This window comes from Phyllobates terribilis, unplaced genomic scaffold, assembly GCF_046119375.1.
Source record: "Phyllobates terribilis strain yellow unplaced genomic scaffold, ASM4611937v1 Scaffold_2__4_contigs__length_985480577, whole genome shotgun sequence".
Classification (NCBI taxonomy): Eukaryota; Metazoa; Chordata; class Amphibia; order Anura; family Dendrobatidae; genus Phyllobates; species Phyllobates terribilis.
In genome coordinates, this window is record NW_027362762.1 from 20454593 (window position 1) to 20476946 (window position 22354).

Genomic DNA, 22354 nt, shown 5'->3' on the forward strand with positions numbered 1-22354 from the left:
CAGCGGGGGAGCTGTGCTGCTCCACTCTGCACCCCGTCGCTCCCCCACCATTATGATATGGATTATGCTTTCTATGTAGATCACAAGTACAAGAACTCCGGCAGCGCCCCCTAATCTGCTGAACTGCGAGCAGGATGAAGCGGCGGCACAGAAGCCAAGAAGCCAGATAATCCCAGAACTGGTGTCCAGGAAAGGAATATTCACTGTGTGCAGTATCCAGCACTGCCGGGAAACAGAAGTGTGCAGTGTGAATACGGCCCAAGAAGAACCTGACCAGGTATATGTGGAGAGGCAGAAGAACATATTATGGGCTCCTGACAGGGGGCAATGCTGAGACTTGTGGTTCTACAATAACTGGAAAGCGCTGTGGTCTCTGCAGTGGATGATAATGCAACACATAAGAGTAGCCACACGGCGGCGCTCTTACTTCCGGTCTGATCTTTCAGCCACTTCCGGTAAGGTGGTAAGAGACTTCCGGTCATGTGATAGGAAACTTCCGGTCAGGTGGTAAGATACTTCCTGTTGGCTGTTTTGTTGTGTTCCGTTGCCATGGTGAGCTGTCGCTAGGTTACAGCCGGCTCGGGACGTGTCAGTGAGTAGCGCAGCGCTAGAGCGAGCGATTGTGCTCGGTGCTGGGATTATTGTGCTGTCACTGATGGCTGCTGTGCACCTGCTTTATATGCTGTGCGCCTGGATTGTGCAGTCACTCATGGCTGCAGTCTGCTGTGAGCCGGCTGTATTATATGCCGTGCTCTTGGATTACGCGCCGTGCTCTCGGATTATGCGCCGTGCTCCCGGATTACTCGCCGTGCTCCCGGATTACTCGCCGTGCTCCCGGATTATGCGCCGTGCTCCCGGATTACGTGCCGTGCTCTCGGATTATGCGCCGTGCTCTCGGATTATGCGCCGTGCTCTCGGATTATGCGCCGTGCTCTCGGATTACGTGCCGTGCTCTCGGATTACGTGCCGTGCTCTCGGATTATGCGCCGTGCTCCCGGATTACTCGCCGTGCTCCCGGATTACGTGCCGTGCTCTCGGATTATGCGCCGTGCTCCCGGATTACTCGCCGTGCTCCCGGATTACTCGCCGTGCTCCCGGATTATGCGCCGAGCTCTCGGATTATGCGCCGTGCTCCCGGATTACGTGCCGTGCTCTCGGATTATGCGCCGTGCTCTCGGATTATGCGCCGTGCTCCCGGAGCTCTCGGATTACGCGCCATGCTCCCGGATTACGTGCCGTGCTCTCGGATTATGCGCCGTGCTCCCGGATTACTCGCCGTGCTCCCGGATTACTCGCCGTGCTCCCTGATTACTCGCCGTGCTCCCGGATAACGCGCCGTGCTCTCGGATTACGCGCCGTGCTCCCGGATTACTCGCCGTGCTCCCGGATTACGCGCCGTGCTCCCGGATTACGCGCCGTGCTCTCGGATTATGCGCCGTGCTCCCGGATTACTCGCCGTGCTCCCGGATTACGCGCCGTGCTCTCGGATTACGCGCCGTGCTCCCGGATTACTCGCCGTGCTCCCGGATTACTCGCCGTGCTCCCGGATTACTCGCCGTGCTCCCGGATTACGTGCCGTGCTCCCGGATTACGTGCCGTGCTCCCGGATTACGTGCCGTGCTCCCGGATTACTCGCCGTGCTCCCGGATTACTCGCCGTGCTCCCGGATTACGCGCCGTGCTCCCGGATTACTCGCCGTGCTCCCGGATAACGCGCCGTGCTCCCGGATAACTCGCCGTGCTCCCGGATTACTCGCCGTGCTCCCGGATAACGCGCCGTGCTCCCGGATAACGCGCCGTGCTCTCGGATTACGCGCCGTGCTCTCGGATTACGCGCCGTGCTCCCGGATTACGTGCCGTGCTCTCGGATTACGCGCCGTGCTCCCTGATTACTCGCCGTGCTCCCGGATAACGCGCCGTGCTCTCGGATTACGCGCCGTGCTCTCGGATTACGCGCCGTGCTCCCGGATTACTCGCCGTGCTCCCGGATAACGCGCCGTGCTCCCGGATTACTCGCCGTGCTCCCGGATTACTCGCCGTGCTCCCGGATTACTCGCCGTGCTCCCGGATTACTCGCCGTGCTCTCGGATTACGCGCCGTGCTCTCGGATTACGCGCCGTGCTCCCGGATTACGTGCCGTGCTCTCGGATTACGCGCCGTGCTCCTGGATTACTCGCCGTGCTCCCTGATTACTCGCCGTGCTCCCGGATAACGCGCCGTGCTCTCGGATTACGCGCCGTGCTCCCGGATTACGCGCCGTGCTCCCGGATTACGCGCCGTGCTCCCGGATTACGCGCCGTGCTCCCGGATTACGCGCCGTGCTCCCGGATTACGCGCCGTGCTCCCGGATTACTCGCCGTGCTCCCGGATTACTCGCCGTGCTCCCGGATAACGCGCCGTGCTCTCGGATTACTCGCCGTGCTCCCGGATTACTCGCCGTGCTCCCGGATTACTCGCCGTGCTCCCGGATTACTCGCCGTGCTCCCGGATTACGTGCCGTGCTCCCGGATTACGTGCCGTGCTCCCGGATTACTCGCCGTGCTCCCGGATTACTCGCCGTGCTCCCGGATAACGCGCCGTGCTCCCGGATAACGCGCCGTGCTCCCGGATAACTCGCCGTGCTCCCGGATAACTCGCCGTGCTCCCGGATAACTCGCCGTGCTCCCGGATAACTCGCCGCGCTCCCGGATTACTCGCCGTGCTCCCGGATAACGCGCCGTGCGCCCGGATTGCGCACCGTGCGCCCGAATTACGCGCCATGCAGTCACTGATGGCTGCTGTGCACCTGCTTTATATGCTGTGCGCCTGGATTGTGCAGTCACTCATGGCTGCAGTCTGCTGTGAGCCTGCTGTATTATATGCCGTGTGCCCGGATTACGCACCGTGCTCCCGGATAACGCGCCGTGCTCCCGGATTACGCTCCGTGCTCCCGGATTACGCGCCGTGCGCCCGGATTGCGCGCCGTGCGCCAGAATTACGCGCCGTGCGTCCGGATTACACGCCGTGCTCCCGGATTACGTGCCGTGCTCCTGGATTACGTGCCATGCAGTCACTGATGGCTGCTGTGCACCTGCTTTATATGCTGTGCGCCTGGATTGTGCAGTCACTCATGGCTGCAGTCTGCTGTGAGCCTGCTGTATTATATGCCGTGCTCCCGGATTACGCGCCGTGCTCCCGGATTACGTGCCGTGCAGTCACTGATGGCTGCTGTGCACCCGGATTGCGTACCGTGCGCCTGGATTACATGCCATGCTCCCGGATTACGCGCCGCGCTCCCGGATTACGCGCCGTGCTCCCGGATTACGTGCCGTGCAGTCACTGATGGCTGCTGTGCACCCGGATTGCGTACCGTGCGCCCGGATTACATGCCATGCTCCCGGATTACGCGCCGCGCTCCCGGATTACGCGCCGTGCTCCCGGATTACGCGCCGTGCAGTCACTGATGGCTGCTGTGCACCTGCTTTATATGCTGTGCGCCTGGATTGTGCAGTCACTCATGGCTGCAGTCTGCTGTGAGCCGGCTGTATTATATGCCGTGTGCCCGGGTTACGCACCGTGCTCCCGGATAACGCGCCGTGCGCCCGGATTGCGCGCCGTGCGCCCGAATTACGCGCCGTGCGCCTTGATTACGCGCCGTGCTCCCGGATTACGTGCCGTGCTCCTGGATTACGTGCCATGCAGTCACTGATGGCTGCTGTGCACCTGCTTTATATGCTGTGCGCCTGGATTGTGCAGTCACTCATGGCTGCAGTCTGCTGTGAGCCTGCTGTATTATATGCCGTGTGCCCGGATTACACACCGTGCTCCCGTTTTACGCGCCGTGCTCCCGTTTTACGCGCCGTGCTCCCGGATTACGTGCCGTGCAGTCACTGATGGCTGCTGTGCACCTGGATTGCGTACCGTGCGCCCGGATTACATGCCATGCTCCCGGATTACGCGCCGTGCAGTCACTGATGGCTGCTGTGCACCTGCTTTATATGCTGTGCGCCTGGATTGTACAGTCACTCATGGCTGCAGTCTGCTGTGAGCCTGCTGTATTATATGCCGTGCTCTTGGATTACGCGCCATGCTCCCAGATTACGCGCCGTGCTCCCGGATTACGCGCCGTGCAGTCACTGATGGCTGCTGTGCACCTACTTTATATGCTGTGCGCCTGGATTGTGCAGTCACTCATGGCTGCAGTCTGCTGTGAGCCGGCTGGATTACACGCTGTGCGCCTGGATTATATGCTGGGCAGCGGTGGTCACCGTTGGCGGAGCGCGTGGACTTCTATGGGGCTGGGATCTGTGGTGTCTCGTTCCTCAGCAGATACATGAGGCCGCTCTCTGCCTCCGGCCATTGCGCGGCTGCCCCTTCGCTCGGACGTTTCGCGCTCGTTTCCGTTGGGATCGGCTTGCTGTCACCGCTTCCCCTCCCCCAGGTCTCTGGCTGCTCAGCGCTGAATATCGGCTCCGTTATTGGCTCGTTCCCTTCTCCAGAGGTGGATGACGTCAGACACAGCTCGTAAATACAAGAACTTCTGACGTTTTGCTGCTACTTTAAATTTGCAGCTGTTCTTGAAATATTAAACACTTTTTTTTTCTTTTGTTTACTGTTTGTTGCCTAGGAGACCGACCGCCGCTGCTGCGAACACTGCGCTGGAGCTGGATTAGGAGGCTCCACCGATCCTGGCAGCTTCAGGGCAGCGCTAACAAGATCAATAGAAAAGAGCATGCTCTGCTGTGCAGCAGCGGTGGTCGGTCTCCAAGGCAACAAGCTGTAAGCCAAAAAGAAAAGTTTTATCTAAAAAGAGTTGACAATTTCAACAAGCAGCGAAGTTGCTCATATTTACAAATATCCATCCATGGAGGCGGGAATTAACCCTTTACATGAATAGTGTACAACTTTTTTTGAGGAGATAATAAACGATGAGTTTTCTAGTGGAATCCACGTCAGGAAATGTTCTTTAATAAAATCGCTCCGATGTTGTTCCTGGAAAGTCGGAGGAGTGTCATGCGAGTGCAATGTGACCTTTACATCAGCTTCTACATCGAGGAATTCTCTCTGTCATTTAAAGATAGTTTTCTACGTAAATATTCTTCAATATATAGATAGAAATATGTCAGTGAGATATATAATCAGTGCTTTGCATGTGTAGCTTACTGCACATGTATTCAAGTAATAATGAAAAAAAATGGTGTGGGGTCCCCCATAATTTTTATTAACCAGCTGAGGGAAAGCCAACAGCTGGGGGCTGATGTTTATAGTCTGGGAAGGGGGTAATACACATGGAGCTTCCCAGGCTATTAATATCAGCTCACAGCTATATACTATATAGCTGTATAACCCCCCCCCCCAAAAAAAAAATGATATAGGGTCCCCCCTTATATTTACTAACCAGCAAAGGCTAGGCAGACAGCTGTGGGCTGATATTAATAGGCTAAGAAGGGGTAATGGATACTGGCCCCTTCCCAGACTAAGAATATCAGCTCTCAGCTATACACTATATAGCTGTACAGTCCCCCCCCCCAAAAAATGATGTGGGATCCACCTATGTTTAATAACCAGCAAAGGCTAGGCAGACAGCTGTGGGCTGATATTAATAGGCTAAGAAGGGGCCATGGATACTGGCCCCCTCCCTGACTAAAATATATCAGCTCTCAGCCGCCCCAGAAATGGCACATCAATATGATGCACGAAGTCTGGTGCTTAGCCTCCGCTCTTCCCACTTGCCCTGATGCGGTGGCAAGTGGGGTTATAGGGCTGGGGTTGATGTCAGTCTTGTTTTGGAAGCTGATATCAAGCCCAGGGGTTGGTAATGGAGCATCATCTATAAGACGCCCCCATTACTAACCCCATAGTCAAGATGTAAATAAAAAAACACCCAGAATAAAGACCTTTATTTTAAATAAATACAACCCCCCCCCTCTTTTACCCATTAATTATTGTAAAATAAAAATCCACAGTGCTCCTCACCTGTCCGACGAGAAGATAATCCATTTGTCCCACTACAACTCAGACTCTGCTACATCTAGATGCCTTGCTGAACGGTGGCATGATACAACTGTTCAGCCTGGCATCCAGAAGAGACACTGAGCTGCGTGTGATAGCGCAGCATCAGTGCCGAGCGGTGACCAGAGAGAGGTCACCGGAGTTCATAGCTGATGAACCCCGGTCACCTCACTGACATCAGCGCTAGCGCCGTGAGAAAGTTTTATCTATTCTATTCTGACGGGCCACACTGTGATCTTACTGTACGCGGCAGATGATGAAATGTCGGGTTTTTCTAGTAGATGGGAGCATAAAAATCGGACGGCACACCCCTGGTCCGAGTCCCATGTGATTTTTTTTTCTCGCACCCATTGACTTGCATTGGCGAGTCTCGTCCGATATACGAAGCCGCTCGCAGCATGCTGAGATTTTTTATCGGATTGCACTCGTCCTTTTTTCACGCACCTTACGTGGGGAGTTTTTGGAGGAATTTTGGATGAGTTTTTTTCCCCGACGCGCTGTCTGCAGTCTGTGATTGGACCCCGCCTGGTTCAGAGTGGATTCCATCAAGAGGCTCATCAGAGAACTGACCGGCACCTTCAGCTTTCACACCAAGTGTTTTAAAAAAAAAAAAAACTGTAGCAGAAAAAACGCTTAAAACGCTGAAGATATGAACCACAAAGTGGTTTTACCTTAGGAATGAACAGGAAGCGTCTTTATAGGAGATTCTTTTTTTTATTTCCCCTTTTGTGAAGTGTGCGCCCCCCCCCACATGTCACGGGTCAGCACCCAGGACAGTGCGACAAGGTGCTGCCCCCTGCAGGCAGCTGCCGGTAACACGTGATGTCGCATTCACACTGTACCGTTTGTGGTTTCTGGGGTCTTCTCAGGACCGTACAGGGATGGGGAGAATTCGGGGACTGTCATGGTGGATAGATGTGGTGCAGACTTGTTTCCTGCGTCTCATCTCCAGGTCTCACAATGAGTAAACACATCGACAATGACTGCGATTCGGGGCCCCCTGTAGACCTGGCCTTCAAGTGCATCACCTCCATGGAAGGTAATGGTCAATCACTAAACAGTATGTAAGTATTAACCAGAAATGTTCACAGAGTGAAGGGAAAGTGTGAACGGGGTCAACCATGAGAACCAAACATGGCCGACAATGACCACAATGGAAGAAAGTGGTCTGCTCTGCAGGGCCAGCTACAGGGGTGGTCTACCCATCATATGGTCACACCACCTTGTTCTGACCACTCCCTCTCCATGTACTTAAACTCCCTGTAACTTTTTAGGAACTTTTTTCCTCTCACCAAAGATCCGCCAACTCCTCCAGGACATATCCCCAATGACTTGAAGGGTTTGTCCACTACTCGCAGAGCCCCTTCTCAATCACTATGTCCCCCCTCTTATAGTATAATAGTAGTTATACCCCCCTTTGCTGTCGGCACTGGTCCAGTGGTGTCAGCACTGGATCTCCCGGGTCTCACGTGACATCGTTATCGCAGGAACCCCGGGAGAACCAATGCGGGCACGCTGGTACGGCACCGGTGCCGGAGGCGGGTATGGCTGCTATTATAAGGGAGAAACATACTGACTGATAAGGGGTTTTCTGAGCAGTGGACAACCTCTTTAAACTCTTACAAGGGTTCTCTCACGAGAGACATCTATGACAGATTTATTGGTTCAGTTCTGGAACCTGCATCTAACTCCAGAATGGGCTCTCCCCATCCCTGTGACATTCGACCACCGGTGACTAGTCAGATGGGGGTGTATGAGCCTGCTCTCCCGATCCCTCTGACGTCTGATTACTGGTGACTAGTGAGGTGGGGGTGCATGCACCAGCTCTCCCCATCCCTCTGACGTCTGATTACCGGTGACTAGTGAGGTGGGGGTGCATGCACCAGCTCTCCCCATCCCTCTGATGTCTGATCACCGGTGACTAGTGAGGTGGGGGTGCGTGCACCGGCTCTCCCGGTATGATTACAGGTGACTAGTGAGGTGAGGATGCGTGCACCGGCTCTCCCAATACGTCTGATTACTGGTGACTAGTGAGGTGGGGGTGCGTGCACCGGCTCTCCCCATCCCTCTGCATCCGACCTCCGGTGACTAGCTAGGTGGGGGTGCATGCACTGGCTCTCCCCATCCCCCTGACATCCGACCTCCGGTGACTACTCAGGTGAAGGTGCATGCACCGGCTCTCCCGATCCCTCTGACATGCATGAGCCTGCTCTCCTGTTCCCTCTGACATTCGACTACCGGTGACTAGTGAGGTGGGGGTGCATGCGCCAGCTCTCCCCATCCCTCCGATCCCTGGTGACTAGTGAGGTGGGGATGCATGCACCGGCCCTCCCGATCCCTCTGACATTCGACCACTGGTGACTAGTGAGGTGGGGGTGCATGCGCCGGCTCTCCCCATCCCTCTGATTACTGGTGAATAGTGAGGTGGGGATGCGTGCACCGGCCCTCCCGATCCCTCTGACATTCGACCACCGGTAACTAGTCAGGTGGGGGTGCGTGCACCGGCTCTCCCGATCCGTCTGATTACTGGTGACTCGTCAGGTGGGGGTGCATGAGCCTGCTCTCCTGATCCCTCTGACGTTTGATCACCGGTGAGTGACTAGTGAGGTGGGGTTGCGTGCATCGGATCTCCCCATCCCTCTGACGTCTGATCACTGGTGAATAGTGAGGTGGGGGTGCATGCTCCGGCTCTCCCCATCCCTCGGACGTCTGATCACTGGTGAATAGTGAGGTGGGGGTGCGTGCACCGGCTCTCCCCATCCCTCTGATCACTGGTGAATAGTGAGGTGGGGGTGCGTGCACCGGCTCTCCCCATCCCTCTGATCACTGGTGAATAGTGAGGTGGGGGTGCGTGCACCGGCTCTCCCCATCCCTCTGACGTCTAATTACTGGTGAATAGTGAGGTGGGGGTGCGTGCACCGGCTCTCCCCATTCATTCCTACAGGATATCCAAGCACAGATGAGATTATTTGCTCAGCTGTTAATTGAAAACACCTAAAGATGAATGGGGAGAACGGGAGCATACACCCCCACCTCACTAGTTACTGGTGATCAGACGAGCCGGTGCACGCACCCCCACCTCACTAGTCACCAGTGATCAGACGTCAGAGGGATGGGGAGAGCCGGTGCATGAACCCCCACCTCACTAGTCACCAGTGATCAGACGTCAGAGGGATGGGGAGAGCCAGTGCATGCACCCCCACCTCACTAGTCACCAGTAATCAGACGTCAGAGGGATTGGGAGACCCCCGTTCTGGAGATTGGTACAATATCCATTTGCCATAGTGGTCTGTAGGGAGACCACCCTGTTAAATCTTATAATACTTCACTCCCGTAGATGTGTTACAGGAGGACCCCCGTGAGGGACCAAAATCCATAAAGCGCTGTGAGAACGGGAAGCTGAGGAGCCGGGCGCTGCGGCTGAACAATAACACCCTGACCGATCTTCACGGCTTCGGAGAAATCGCGGAGAAACTGCTGAGCGACCCGTCCCAACTCTGCTGGATAGACCTGTCCTTCAATGACCTGCCCAGCATAGACCCCGTAAGTGACCCCTATAACAGCCTCATCTCATATGTCAGGTATTGAAGGTGAGAATACAAGCAGCACAGAGTGTTTCAGGAGGGGCGTGTGCATATATTGCAGGTTACAGAGTATAGAGAGCATTTTCCCGCCAGCAGCACAGAGTATTACAGTAGATGATTTCTGGTTGTGCCCCCGGACAGGTCCTCACCTCGTACCGTCATCTGTCGGTGCTCAACCTGCACGGGAACAGCATCGGTGACCTGAGCGAAGTGGACAAGCTGGCCGCTCTGCCCGAGCTGAAGAGCCTGACCCTGCACGGCAACCCCATAGAGAGCGAGAAGAGCTACAGGTGAGACCGCCGACAGCAGGGGGCGCCGCAGAACCACAAATCATTGTGCTGCTTTGCTGATGATGGACGTGATTGTGCCCGGATCCAACCAGAGATCGGCTGCAAAGGAAAGTTCATTCCTGTTTTGTTTTTTTTTTACTTTTTGTAATTATGGTGGCTCCAGAGTGATCGAAGCTCCGGCGGTAGATCCCCCCCCCCGTGGGTCATGTGATATTAGGACCAGTCTGCGGATCCTTATAGATCAGATATGGTGCAGACCGGAGCACCGGCGCCCAGTGTCGCAGATAGCAGAGTCACCATCTAACCCCGCTCTGTGCCCCCCACAGGTCCTACATCCTGTCTCTTCTGCCAAATCTCAAGACCCTCGACTTCAGCGCAGTCACCAAGCAAGATCGGGTCACAGCCGACGCGTGGAGACGAATGAACCCGAAACCCCGACGGGTGAAGAGGTCCAAGAAGGAATGACAGAGCCGAAGCAAGATATGCGAGAGGTGGGGGCAGCAATAAATGGCCTCAGAGCAGAACTCGCCCCGCAGCACTGCCCTCCGTCTGCAGGCATGTGAATGCTTCAGAAATAGGGTGGAACGCTGCATGCACCAACATCAGTAGCAGCACCAGCATCAGCATCCGCACCAACACCGGCATCAGCACCAGCATCAGCACACCTGAGCTCAGATCTCTGCTTTCTGTTAGAGATTGGAAACAAACCCAAACAGCAGGCGTTTCCTACAGCTGAGGGTTTGTTACAATGGTAACAGTCCTCTGTGCGCAAAACACAGCCTGATACATTGTAACAAACTACTCAGAGAAGGATTTTGGCATGATAGCGTTGAAATGTCTCAAATTTGGGCGCAATTTGTGGTGTACTATTTGAAAAATGACAGATTTTATTTGGAAAAGAGTGCGGCCAATAAACGTATAATTTACACTAAAATAAAAGTGCCGTAAATGACAATAGCCCCGTCCCTACCAGGCCTACGGCGGTTGTGTCGGCGCTCGGCCGCTGAATGATCACGTTTCTTAATAAAGCCGCACATCTCGCTACAGCCGACGCTTCTATGCGACAATCGTGATGATTCGGGGGTATTGTAGGGGGGTTTAAAACGTCAGATATTTCTGACAGATGGGGTCTCGGCGATGGCCCCACACCCTGCCCAGCATGCAGGGGCGCCGTATCCACAGCTCCCATAGAAGTGAACGGTGAGAGCTACGGCCATGATGTCACCTCCCAGGCCATGAGTGGGGGGCAGTGCAGGTCATACAGATGAGACCCCCGTCTATCGGACATACCGAGATCCTAGAATCGGGGTTGTGCCTCTCGTTCAGCCCTTTAGCTCCAGATTTCAGACTTTAGTTTCTTGTTCTCGGCTTTGAGACAACGGACGCGAAATAAAGAACACTTGGGATTAAACTGCAGGACGGGAACTGCTATTATTTTTACTGCAAAAGTACCTGCCCCCCTGCAGCCACCACCAGCACCGCCTGCTTTTGCAGAGCTGATTTGATCGTCCGCTGTGGATTGTAGTCAGGCAGCAGCGACAGGGTTAATAAAGACCGTTGTACGAGGCAGGAAGAGGTTGTGCAGCTTCTGAGCCCTTATTTCATCAGCCGGTCCGAACATGGGAGGGTGCAGGCGAGAGTCGCCAGAGCCGCTCATACGCCCCCGTGCAGCTTCTGACAACGTATGACCCCCTCCCACAAATTACTGTGACACAACAGAACCGGACTGGATGTCAGCACGTGATCTGCACCGTCAGTGGCCGTCTCAGCAGCTCGAGCTTAGGTTGTTCCGGATTAATACAGAGCTGCCCCGCCCTCCCATCAACCGACCGACCTACCTACCTCTCGCCCGCCCGGCCCTCCCATCAACCGACCGACCTACCTACCTCTCGCCCGCCCGGCCCTCCCATCAACCGACCGACCTACCTACCTCTCGCCAGCCCGGCCCTCCCATCGACCGACCTACCTACCTCTCGCCAGCACGGCCCTCCCATCAACCGACCGACCTACCTACCTCTCGCCAGCACGGCCCTCCCATCAACCGACCGACCTACCTACCTCTCGCCAGCACGGCCCTCCCATCAACCGACCTACCTACCTCTCGCCAGCACGGCCCTCCCATCAACCGACCGACCTACCTACCTCTCGCCAGCACGGCCCTCCCATCAACCGACCGACCTACCTACCTCTCGCCAGCACGGCCCTCCCATCAACCGACCGACCTACCTACCTCTCGCCAGCACGGCCCTCCCATCAACCGACCGACCTACCTACCTCTCGCCCGCCCGGCCCTCCCATCGACCGACCGACCTACCTCTCGCCCGCCCAGCCCTCCCAGCCCTCCCATCGACCGACCGACCCACCTCTCGCCCGCCCAGCCCTCCCATCGACCGACCGACCCACCTCTCGCCCGCCCAGCCCTCCCATCGACCGACCGACCCACCTCTCGCCCGCCCAGCCCTCCCATCGACCGACCGACCCACCTCTCGCCCGCCCAGCCCTCCCATCGACCGACCGACCCACCTCTCGCCCGCCCAGCCCTCCCATCGACCGACCGACCCACCTCTCGCCCGCCCAGCCCTCCCATCAACCGACCGACCCACCTCTCGCCCGCCCAGCCCTCCCATCAACCGACCGACCCACCTCTCGCCCGCCCAGCCCTCCCATCAACCGACAGACCTACCTCTCGCCCGCCCAGCCCTCCCATCAACCGACCGACCTACAGTAGAGACCAAAAGTTTGGACACACCTCATTTAAAGATTTTTCTGTATTTTCATGACTAGGAAAATTGTACATTCACACTGAAGGCATCAAAACTATGAATTAACACATGTGGAATTATATACTTAACAAAAAAGTGTGAAACAACTGAAAATATGTCTTATATTCTAGGGTCTTCACAGTAGCCACCTTTTGCTTTGATGATTGCTTTGCACACTCTTGGCATTCTCTTGATGAGCTTCAAGAGGTACCCACCTACCTCCCTACCCACCGCCTGCCCCTCCAACCTACCTACCCACCTCTCGCCCGCCTCTCCCTACCCCCCCTCCCTCCCACCTCCCGTAGTGCATGTATTACCCTCGCTTCTTACAGTCGTGAGAAACAAGACCCCTGTTCTCATCAGTAACGGTCCCAACCCTCCTGCATGGATGTGATAAATGTACATGGCTTAATCTGCTCACCTTACAAGTCTGGGTCCAGCAGCCCAAGCAAGTTAAGGGGTCCAGCCGTGGGGGTCCAGGCCAGCATATGGGACTAATCTTCTCAATATTGATGAAGAATAAACATCTTTACTGCTGGTGAACAAGAACCTTCTTCTCACTGCAGAGCTGGGTAAGCGGCTCCATCTACATACTCATATACATACACACTGCAGAGGGGGCGCTGACACCACAGGGTTATACACTGCTTGGACACCCACCTAAATGCCGTGGTCCCATTTAAATAGAATTTGCTCGTCTCACATCTTTCAGTTTCATTGGGAGTAAGTGTGGGACCCGCAGCCCATGAGCAGCTACTTAGGATTATGCCACATGAGCAATGGGCGGCCACAGGAACAACACCAATTGGAGGGTGGAAGGGAAAAAAAAGCAGGTTTTGTTTTTTAATGGGGGGGGGGGGGGGGACGGGACTATAGCATTTAAAAAGGGGGGACAGTCACAAGTGAATCTGTCGTCCGTCCCCCCCCGGGACATTTTTAACCCATTACTATGGGCATACAGATGGCTGAACAGCTCTAACAGTCCTACCCGGAAGCCTCATGACTGCAGTCACTTTAACATGCGACAGGGACTCAAGTAAAGTTAAGGGGGGAATCACACATTGGTCTCTGAAGTGTCCGGCTTCTCCCCATCCTGGATCAGACGTGCAGAGAGGATGGAGGTGACGAGAGCCAAAGAACCAAGACGTAATCAATACAAAGAAGCCGCAGACGAACCGTCAGAGGAAAAACATTTAATCTACAGTGTCAGGAAGTAAAACAAAAGTGGGGCCAAACGTAAGTTATTCCAAACAGCTCAGAGATTTACATTGATTCATTACAATTATGTCTGAAATTAGAGATATAGAAGAAAAGAAAAAAATCGGCAGCGTCCATCCTGTCTCCTCACCCGGCATCTGACGGCAGACGCCTCCCCGCGCGCTGGAGTCACGCATTATACCAGCCCAGACATTAGGAAACAAGTCGCCTGTAATTTCCCATACTGGGCTGCCATCGCGTCCTGTGCTGTGCGCAGGGGAGGGGGGGGGACACAAGAGTCTGTACTTCATGGGACGTTTAAAGGCCACACAGCAGAAGTGTCCCTGGATAGATATGTGCAAGGAGAAGTAAGGGTTAATGAGAAAGTGATCTACAGTGATGACAGCCCACTCACAGGATCATCACTCCCAGGCTCCTGTGCGGCTGTTAACCCCTTAGTGACAATGGTAAACCTGTCCCGACGTGCAGTTGGATTACACCGCATCGTGCATTTTACACGTCAGTCTGCACCCTCGACCGAAAATCAATTGTGGCAGAAGGTATAAAGGAAAGAGTTAACTAATTCATTAGACCCAGCAGCGCTCCACCAGCTGGATATCAGCAGCTTTATAAAGTACTGACCAGTGCAGGGGGGGCGGTGGACATCCTGGAGACAATGCAGGGGGTGTAGAGTCAGTGCGAGTGTATGGTGGGGGAGGGGGTGACGAGAGATGAGGCGGGGGAGGGGAGGAAGGGGGTAGACGGACTAGGGAATCCCGAACTGTACAACCAGGTCCTCCTTGGCGTCCACACGGATCTGTGAAAGTGCACTGAAGGCGTAAGCTGCTGTCTTTGAAACCTGAAAAACAAGACAGAGGTTCAGTTATTGGGCCACGTCCCGTGGAGGACGTCCACGTCAGGTCCTCGGCTCTCTGCGTACCGCACGCCACTCGCCGTACTGAGGGGTCAGATGAAGCCAAGTTACCGGAGTTATACCCCGTGTGTAGCGTTAATGCCAGAGCTGCCATGAAGGCATCTGATTATTAACCCCTTCCCGACCCGTGTCACACTGTTTGTGACATGGAAAACAGTTCCTTCCCGACCCATGTCACAGCGTCTGTGACATGGAGGGAAAGAGCCCCTGCAGCGCCTGCGAGCGGGGTCGCTCAGGTTTCACAGTTGCTACTGCAACTGGACATCCTGAAGTCGACCCCCTGGGGGGTGGATTAACCCCCCCGTGCCTGGGACCCCTCCGATTGGCTGTTTCATTTTCACTTTTAATGAAACTGCCAATCGGTATGAATTAAATATTTCACCAATGAAAATTGGTGTAATATTTAAATCTGGGCATGGCCTGATGCTTACAGCATCAGCCATTGGCTGGGGGGAGTGTCACCTCTGTCCCCCCCCTCCCCCCAGATCTGATTGGGGGGCTAGCGTCACATGGATACTAGCCCCAATCAGATGTGGAGGGAGTTTTTAATGATGCCGGCCGTTGTGGACCCTCTGCTGCTGCCCCCTGTGGACCCTCTGCTGCTGCCCCCCCCGTGGACCCTCCGATTTTGAGCTCGTGGATCGCTTCTGCCGCCGCTGATCTGCACCAGGTAGTATTGCCCCCGCTCCCCCCCGACCCCCCCTCCACTCCACCCTGCCCCCCCCTCCACCCCCGACCCCCCCCTCCACTTTCATACCTGCACCCCGACCTCCGCCTCTGCTCCCTCTCCCACGTCTTCATCCACCGGTGTTCACCACCCCCCCTGTCCCCAGTGTTCACCCCCCCCCTGTCCCCAGTGTTCACCCCCACCTGTCTCCAGTGTTCACTCCCCATCCCCAGTGTGCACCCCCCCCCATCCCAGTGATCACCCCCCTGCTGCTGGCTCCTGCTCCGCTTTCTGCCCCAGTAATCACCCCCCTGATGCTGCCGGCCTCCTACCCCCCTTGCTGCTGCCCCAGTGATCACCCCCCTTGCTGCAGCTGCTGGCTCCTCCATCTCTTCAGCCCCCCCCCCTACGCCTGACAGCCCCCACACGTGACTGCAGAAGGTTACACCAAGCACACACACGTACACTCACACTATAATAAAGTTTCGATTTTTTTTTTTTTTTTTTTTTTTTTTACACACGCACACAAAATGTCCCGCCCGTCCCACTCATCCCAGTCTAGGGCGTACTCAGCTTAGGAGGCTATGTCAGGTTGGTGTGTGTGTTGTAGTGTGTGTGTGTGGTGTATACACTACAATATACCACACCGCACACCAACCTGACACACTACACAATGGTGTCCACTAACAAATTGGAACCATGTTGCGTTTGGAGAGTCCCTGTGTGCCCAAACATTGGAGCTCCCCAACAAGTGACCCCATTTTGGAAACTAGACCCCCCAAGGCACCTATCTAGATGCATAGTGAGCACTTGAAACCCCCAGGTGCTTCACAAATTGATTCATAAAAATGAAAAAGTGGAAAAAAAAACACTTTTTTATTTTTACGGATTAATTTGTGAAGCACCTGGGGGTTCCAAGTGCTCACTATGCATCTAGATAGGTGCCTTGGGGGGGTCTAGTTTCCAAAATGGGGTCACTTGTGGGGGAGCTCCAATGTTTGGCCACACAGCGGCTCTCCAAACGCAACATGGTGTCTTCTAACAATTTGAGCAGACAATTTGTTAGCGGACACCATGTTGCGTTTGGAGAGCCGCTGTGTGGCCAAACATTGGAGCTCCCCCACAAGTGACCCCATTTTGGAAACTAGACCCCCCAAGGCACCTATCTAGATGCACAGTGAGCACTTGGAACCCCCAGGTGCTTCACAAATTGATTCATAAAAATGAAAAAGTGGAAAAAAAAAAAAACACTTTTATTTTTACGGATTAATTTGTGAAGGACCTGGGGGTTCCAAGTGCTCACTATGCATCTAGATAGGTGCCTTGGGGGGTCTAGTTTCCAAAATGGGGTCACTTGTGGGGGAGCTCCAATGTTTGGACACACAGCGGCTCTCCAAACGCGACATGGTGTCCGCTAACAAATTGAATGGAAAATCGGCTCAAATTGTTAGCGGACACCATGTTGCGTTTGGAGAGCCCCTAATGTGCCTAAACAGTGGAGCTCCCCCACAAGTGACCCCATTTTGGAAACTAGACCCCCCAAGGAACCTATCTAGATGCATAGTGAGCACTTGGAACCCCCAGGTGCATCACAAAATGATCTGTGAAAACAAAAAAGTACTTTTTTTTTTTTCACAAAAATTTTCTTTTAGCCTAAATTTTTTAATTTTCACATGGGTAACAGGATAAAATGCATCCTAAAATGTATTGGTCAATTTCTCCTGAGTACACTGATACCTCATATGTGGTCATAAACCACTGTTTGGGCGCATGGCAGGGCTCAGAAGAGAAGGAGCGCAATTTGACTTTTGGAGCTAATTTTCCATTCAAAAAGTAAAATGGCGCTCCTTCCCTTCTGAGCCCTGCCGTGTGCCCAAACAGTGGTTTATGACCACATATGAGGTATCAGTGTACTAAGGAGAAATTGACCAACAAATTTTAGGATGCATTTTATCCTGTTACCCATGTGAAAATTAAAAAATTTAGGCTAAAAGAAAATTTTTGTTAGAAAAATAAAAATGTTCATTTTTTTCTTCCATGTGGCTTTAGTTCCTGTGATGCACCTGAAGGGTTAATAATCTTCTTGAATGTAGTTTTGAGTAGCTTGAGGGGTGCAGTTTTTGGAATGGTGTCACTTTTGGGTGTTTTCTGTCATAAAGACCCCTCAAAGGGACTTCAAATGTGATGTGGTCACTAAAAAAAATGGTTTTGTAAATTTTGCTGGAAAAAAGATAAATTGCTGATGAACTTTGAACCCTTCAAACTTCCTACCAAAATTTTTTTTTTTTTCCAAAATTGTGCTGATGTAAAGTAGACATGTGGGAAATGTTATTTATTAACTATTTTGTGTCACATCACTCTCTGGTTTAGTAAAATAAAAATTCAAAATTTTCAAATTGCAAAATTTTCAAATTTTTTCCCCATATTTTTGATTTTTTCACAAATAAACGCAAATATTATCGACCTAAATTTAATACTAACATGAAGCCCAATATGTCACGAAAAAACAATCTCAGAATCGCTAGGATCCGTTGAAGTGTTCCAGAGTTTTTACTTCGTAAAGGGACACTGGTCAGAATTGACAAAAATGCCAAGGTCTTTAGGGTCAAAATAGGCTGGGTCCTGAAGGGGTTAAAAGGGGCTTCTCCACTTTAAAATATTTTGGGGCCAGTTTTCTTATACATGTAAATAACAAAAACCAGCAGAAAAGTGAAGGGCTGCCCGCTCTCTATACTTCATAGTAAAAATGTCGGCGGTAGGGCGGCCACAAGGAAGACGGGAGGACCGCCGGCAGCTTCATGAAGCGGCTTAGCCTTGGAAAACTTAGCTGCTGTGCCAAGAAAAGAAACAACGTGTGCACTTAGCCTTAAAGGGAACCAGTCACCAGGCTTTTGCCACCTAATCTGGGAACAGTATAATGTAGGGACAGAGGCCCTGATTCCAGTGATGTCACTTATTTTACGTTTGATAAAAATCAGTTTTATCAGCAGATCACCACTAGAAGACTAGTAAACTTACGGCCATATCGTCCACCATATTCAGAAGTCTGAATAGCCCCGCTCTGACCACTGACAGCTTTCTGCCTATGCACAGTGTATACAGAGCTGCCAAATCAAGAGTGTGAGCAGAGTTACGCAGAGCTTATAGATCAGCAGCAGAGAAAACAGGAATTTTATTAAAAACTGCAGCCAAGCAAAACATCGCTGGAATCAGGGTCTCTTCTACATCAGCTGCTGTCAGATGGAGGCACAAAAAAACCTGGTGACTGATTCCCTTTACATAGTAAATGAATAGAAATTATTGGGTAAGTTTTTGCAATTAACACATTGACTCAAGGTCATTTTCCCACCATTTTAAGGAGGTCTGCTTGTGGTCAGTGAACAGGAACATTCAGAGGTGGCAGATCACCTTCCTTTCACAGCTGCAGGTTTGTTACAATGATGATAGTCTCCTTCGCTAAGGATTGTACAGTGAGTGCCGCTCCTCTGGACTGATACATTGTAACAAATTACGAGAACAAGAGATCTAGAAAATGGCAGGACTACGAAGCATTGAGTAGAGTTGCTGGACTCCTGGTTATACCTGCTGTATGTCTGCATACGGGACTGGCTCGCTGGCAAGTATTTGGTGTGGTTGGGCCGTGAGCGAGGGCAGAGGGGGCACCTTCCTCCAGTGTGTCAGGTTACTGCTGAGTTTTGCTAGTTTTGTGCTGCAAGGAAACGAGACAACGATAAAGCATCAGAAGAAGAAAGTCCGGCATTGACTCTTAGAGGACGGGGAGACAAAAGCAAATAACGATACAAAGAAAAAGGCCAAAAAACAATCTAAAACGCAAGATCCAGCAAAATAGAGGAAATGATACAAAAGACAGCAGCGAGGAGATGTACCAGTCTGCATACAGTGTGCCCCTCCGGATCACACCTCCCATACCACCTCCTCACCTGTACTGTCGGGCCCGGTCCATACACTCGTGCTGTTCCATCCCCTGGGACTCTACGGCCGACACATCAATAATGTTCCTGCAGAGAAGAGAGAAGGGTTAATAAGAGCAGGACCAGTCAGGGGGCGACTCTCTTGCCCCCCTACAGTAGTACTGCCCTCCTCACACTTACTGCGCCGTCCTCGCCAGGATACGGGACAGTAGCGCCTGCTCATCCGTCCGAGCAGACGGGTTATTTGTAGAGTTGGGTTCAGATCCATTTGGTGTCCTGTTGGGAAGAGTCTCGTTGGGTGGTAACAAGTGTTGCCTTTCTCCCTGGTCCTACAAAAAAAGAAAAAAAAAAATTAATATGAAAGGCCGCAATGATCTGAATAAAGAGAGTGCGAAGTCTGTTCTTCTCTCCTCACACACAGACTCTGCCCCCTAGTGGCCATTTCACAATCAGAGCCCCGCCAGGGGAGGGACGCCAAGACAGCCGGGAGCCCCGCCAGGGGAAGGGGAGGGACGCCAAGACAGCCGGGAGCCCCGCCAGGGGAAGGGGAGGGACGCCAAGACAGCCGGGAGCCCCGCCAGGGGAAGGGGAGGGACGCCAAGACAGCCGGGAGCCCCGCCAGGGGAAGGAGAGGGACGCCAAGACAGCCGGGAGCCCCGCCAGGGGAAGGGGAGGGACGCCAAGACAGCCGGGAGCCCCGCCAGGGGAAGGGGAGGGACGCCAAGACAGCCGGGAGCCCCGCCAGGGGAAGGGGAGGGACGCCAAGACAGCCGGGAGCCCCGCCAGGGGAAGGGGAGGGACGCCAAGACAGCCGGGAGCCCCGCCAGGGGAAGGACGCCAAGACAGACGGGAGCCCCGCCAAGGTGTGGGGTGAGAGGGTACGCCAAGACAGACGGGAGCCCCGCTAAGGGGAGGGGGGTGAGGGGGTACGCCAAGACAGACGGGAGCACCGCTAAGGGGAGGGGGGTGAGGGGGTACGCCAAGACAGACGGGAGCACCGCTAAGGGGAGGGGGGGTGAGGGGGTACGCCAAGACAGACGGGAGCACCGCTAAGGGGAGGGGGGGTGAGGGGGTACGCCAAGACAGACGGGAGCACCGCTAAGGGGAGGGGGGGTGAGGGGGTACGCCAAGACAGACGGGAGCACCGCTAAGGGGAGGGGGGGTGAGGGGGTACGCCAAGACAGACGGGAGCACCGCTAAGGGGAGGGGGGGTGAGGGGGTACGCCAAGACAGACGGGAGCACCGCTAAGGGGAGGGGGGGTGAGGGGGTACGCCAAGACAGACGGGAGCACCGCTAAGGGGAGGGGGGGTGAGGGGGTACGCCAAGACAGACGGGAGCACCGCTAAGGGGAGGGGGGTTGAGGGGGTACGCCAAGACAGACGGGAGCACCGCTAAGGGGAGGGGGGGTGAGGGGGTACGCCAAGACAGACGGGAGCACCGCTAAGGGGAGGGGGGGTGAGGGGGTACGCCAAGACAGACGGGAGCACCGCTAAGGGGAGGGGGGGGGAGGGGGATGCCAGTCGCTTTGTCAGACGAGAGCAGTCTCATCCCACGCTAGTTCAGGAGACAGAGCACAATTCTTACATTCTCCTGTGAGGCTGAAAAAAGGGTAAAAGAAAATGCAGCAAAAACAATAACAAAGGGCCAAAAGTTCCCCAGGGGGGCCCAAAGTCACGTGGCCTCCTGCTGCCCATCCCCCAGTGCACACTACCCCCACACCCGCACTGCTCTCCTCCCCCCAGTCCTACCACAGCCCTACAGCTCACCCGGCCGCAGTGTGCGCCCTCCCCGGGCAGTCACCCCGCCCCCTCCGTCACTCACAGGACCCCCGACCCTCGCACTCACCCCTTTGCCGTTCTCTGACTCCCCGCTGTAGCAGCAGCCCATGTCCGCTCGGGGCAACTCGGTGAGACCGACAACACTTCCCTATCACATGACCACCGGAAGCCGCAGCACATCACAGTACTTCCGCTTCCGGGCTACTAGCCTCACGTGACGAGCTGCCATGGAGACCAAAACCCACGAGGGCGGGGCGCCGATAAGATGTAGATACTGAGAAGGGGAGGAGTCACCGCAACCAGCCAATCACATCCCTGCTTTCACTTTGGCACTATTCTGTTATGTGGAGGCCGATGATTGGTTGCTATGGGTTATAGCGGCTGGTTTGGACTCTGGCTCTTCGGTGTCTCTGCGGGGTGCGGAGACGGATAATTTTGGGGCGTATAGAACCGATAGGGCCTGTTGTAGTCGCCATGACGGCACCGCAGCGTGCGTGAGGGGCTCGTTCTCATCTGCGTGTAGAACGGACGAATGCAATCCGATAAAAAATCCCATAATGCTGTTGTGTCCGTCTCTGCGCGGCTCGGACTAAGAAGACGACAATCTCGGCTGCTGCGAGTGGCCGCGTATATCGGAGCAGACTCACCAATGCAAGTCAATGGGTGCGAGAAAAAAATCTCACCGTTCCATAGTTTATAAGGCCGAAAAAAGACAAGCGTCCATCCAGTTCAGCCTATTTCTTGTGCACTGCAGCTATTCCGCTATTCCTATACCATGCGGTAGAGGCCAATGTACATCATTGAGGAAAAATTCACTTCCCGACACCAATCTGGCAGTCAGATTAAATCCCTGGATTAATTAACTATCACTAAGCATAAGATGTAATTTTATTGTTCTCCAGAAAGGCGTCCAGGCCTCTCTTGAACTCATTAAGTGAGTTGGACATCACCACTTCCTCTCCCAGAGAGTTCCAGAGTCTCACGGCTCTGACCGTAAAGAATCCCCTTCTATGCTGGTGCAGGAACCTCCTTTCCTCCAGACGCATAGTGTGCCCCCTCGTCTTTGTCACCATCCTTGGTATAAACAGGTCATGGGAGAGATCTCTGTACTGCCCCCTGATGTATTTATACATGTTTATGAGGTCTCCCCTAAGCCTTCTCTTTTCCAACGTAAATAGGCCTAATTTTGACAACCTCTCTGGGTATTCTAGTCCCTCCA

General features: G+C 54.0%; 2 protein-coding genes across 2 annotated transcripts; one reads left to right on the plus strand and one right to left on the minus strand.

Moving 5' to 3' along the window:
• Positions 1–491: 491 nt before the first annotated feature.
• On the plus strand, positions 492–10919 carry LRRC51 (leucine rich repeat containing 51). Its single transcript, XM_073669537.1, has 5 exons — positions 492–592; positions 6943–7029; positions 9328–9533; positions 9716–9864; positions 10191–10919. The coding sequence occupies exons 2-5, from the start codon at positions 6951–6953 to the stop codon at positions 10327–10329; spliced, it is 573 nt and encodes a 190-aa protein (XP_073525638.1). The 5' UTR covers positions 492–592; positions 6943–6950; the 3' UTR covers positions 10330–10919.
• Positions 10920–13804: 2885 nt separating this feature from the next.
• Positions 13805–21360, minus strand: LAMTOR1 (late endosomal/lysosomal adaptor, MAPK and MTOR activator 1). Its single transcript, XM_073661168.1, has 5 exons — positions 21203–21360; positions 19537–19685; positions 19366–19443; positions 19007–19133; positions 13805–14682 (listed from the first exon to the last, which is right to left on the minus strand). Exons 1-5 carry the CDS (start codon positions 21242–21244, stop codon positions 14590–14592), a joined length of 489 nt encoding a protein of 162 aa, XP_073517269.1. The 5' UTR covers positions 21245–21360; the 3' UTR covers positions 13805–14589.
• Between the last annotated feature and the right edge of the window lie 994 nt (positions 21361–22354).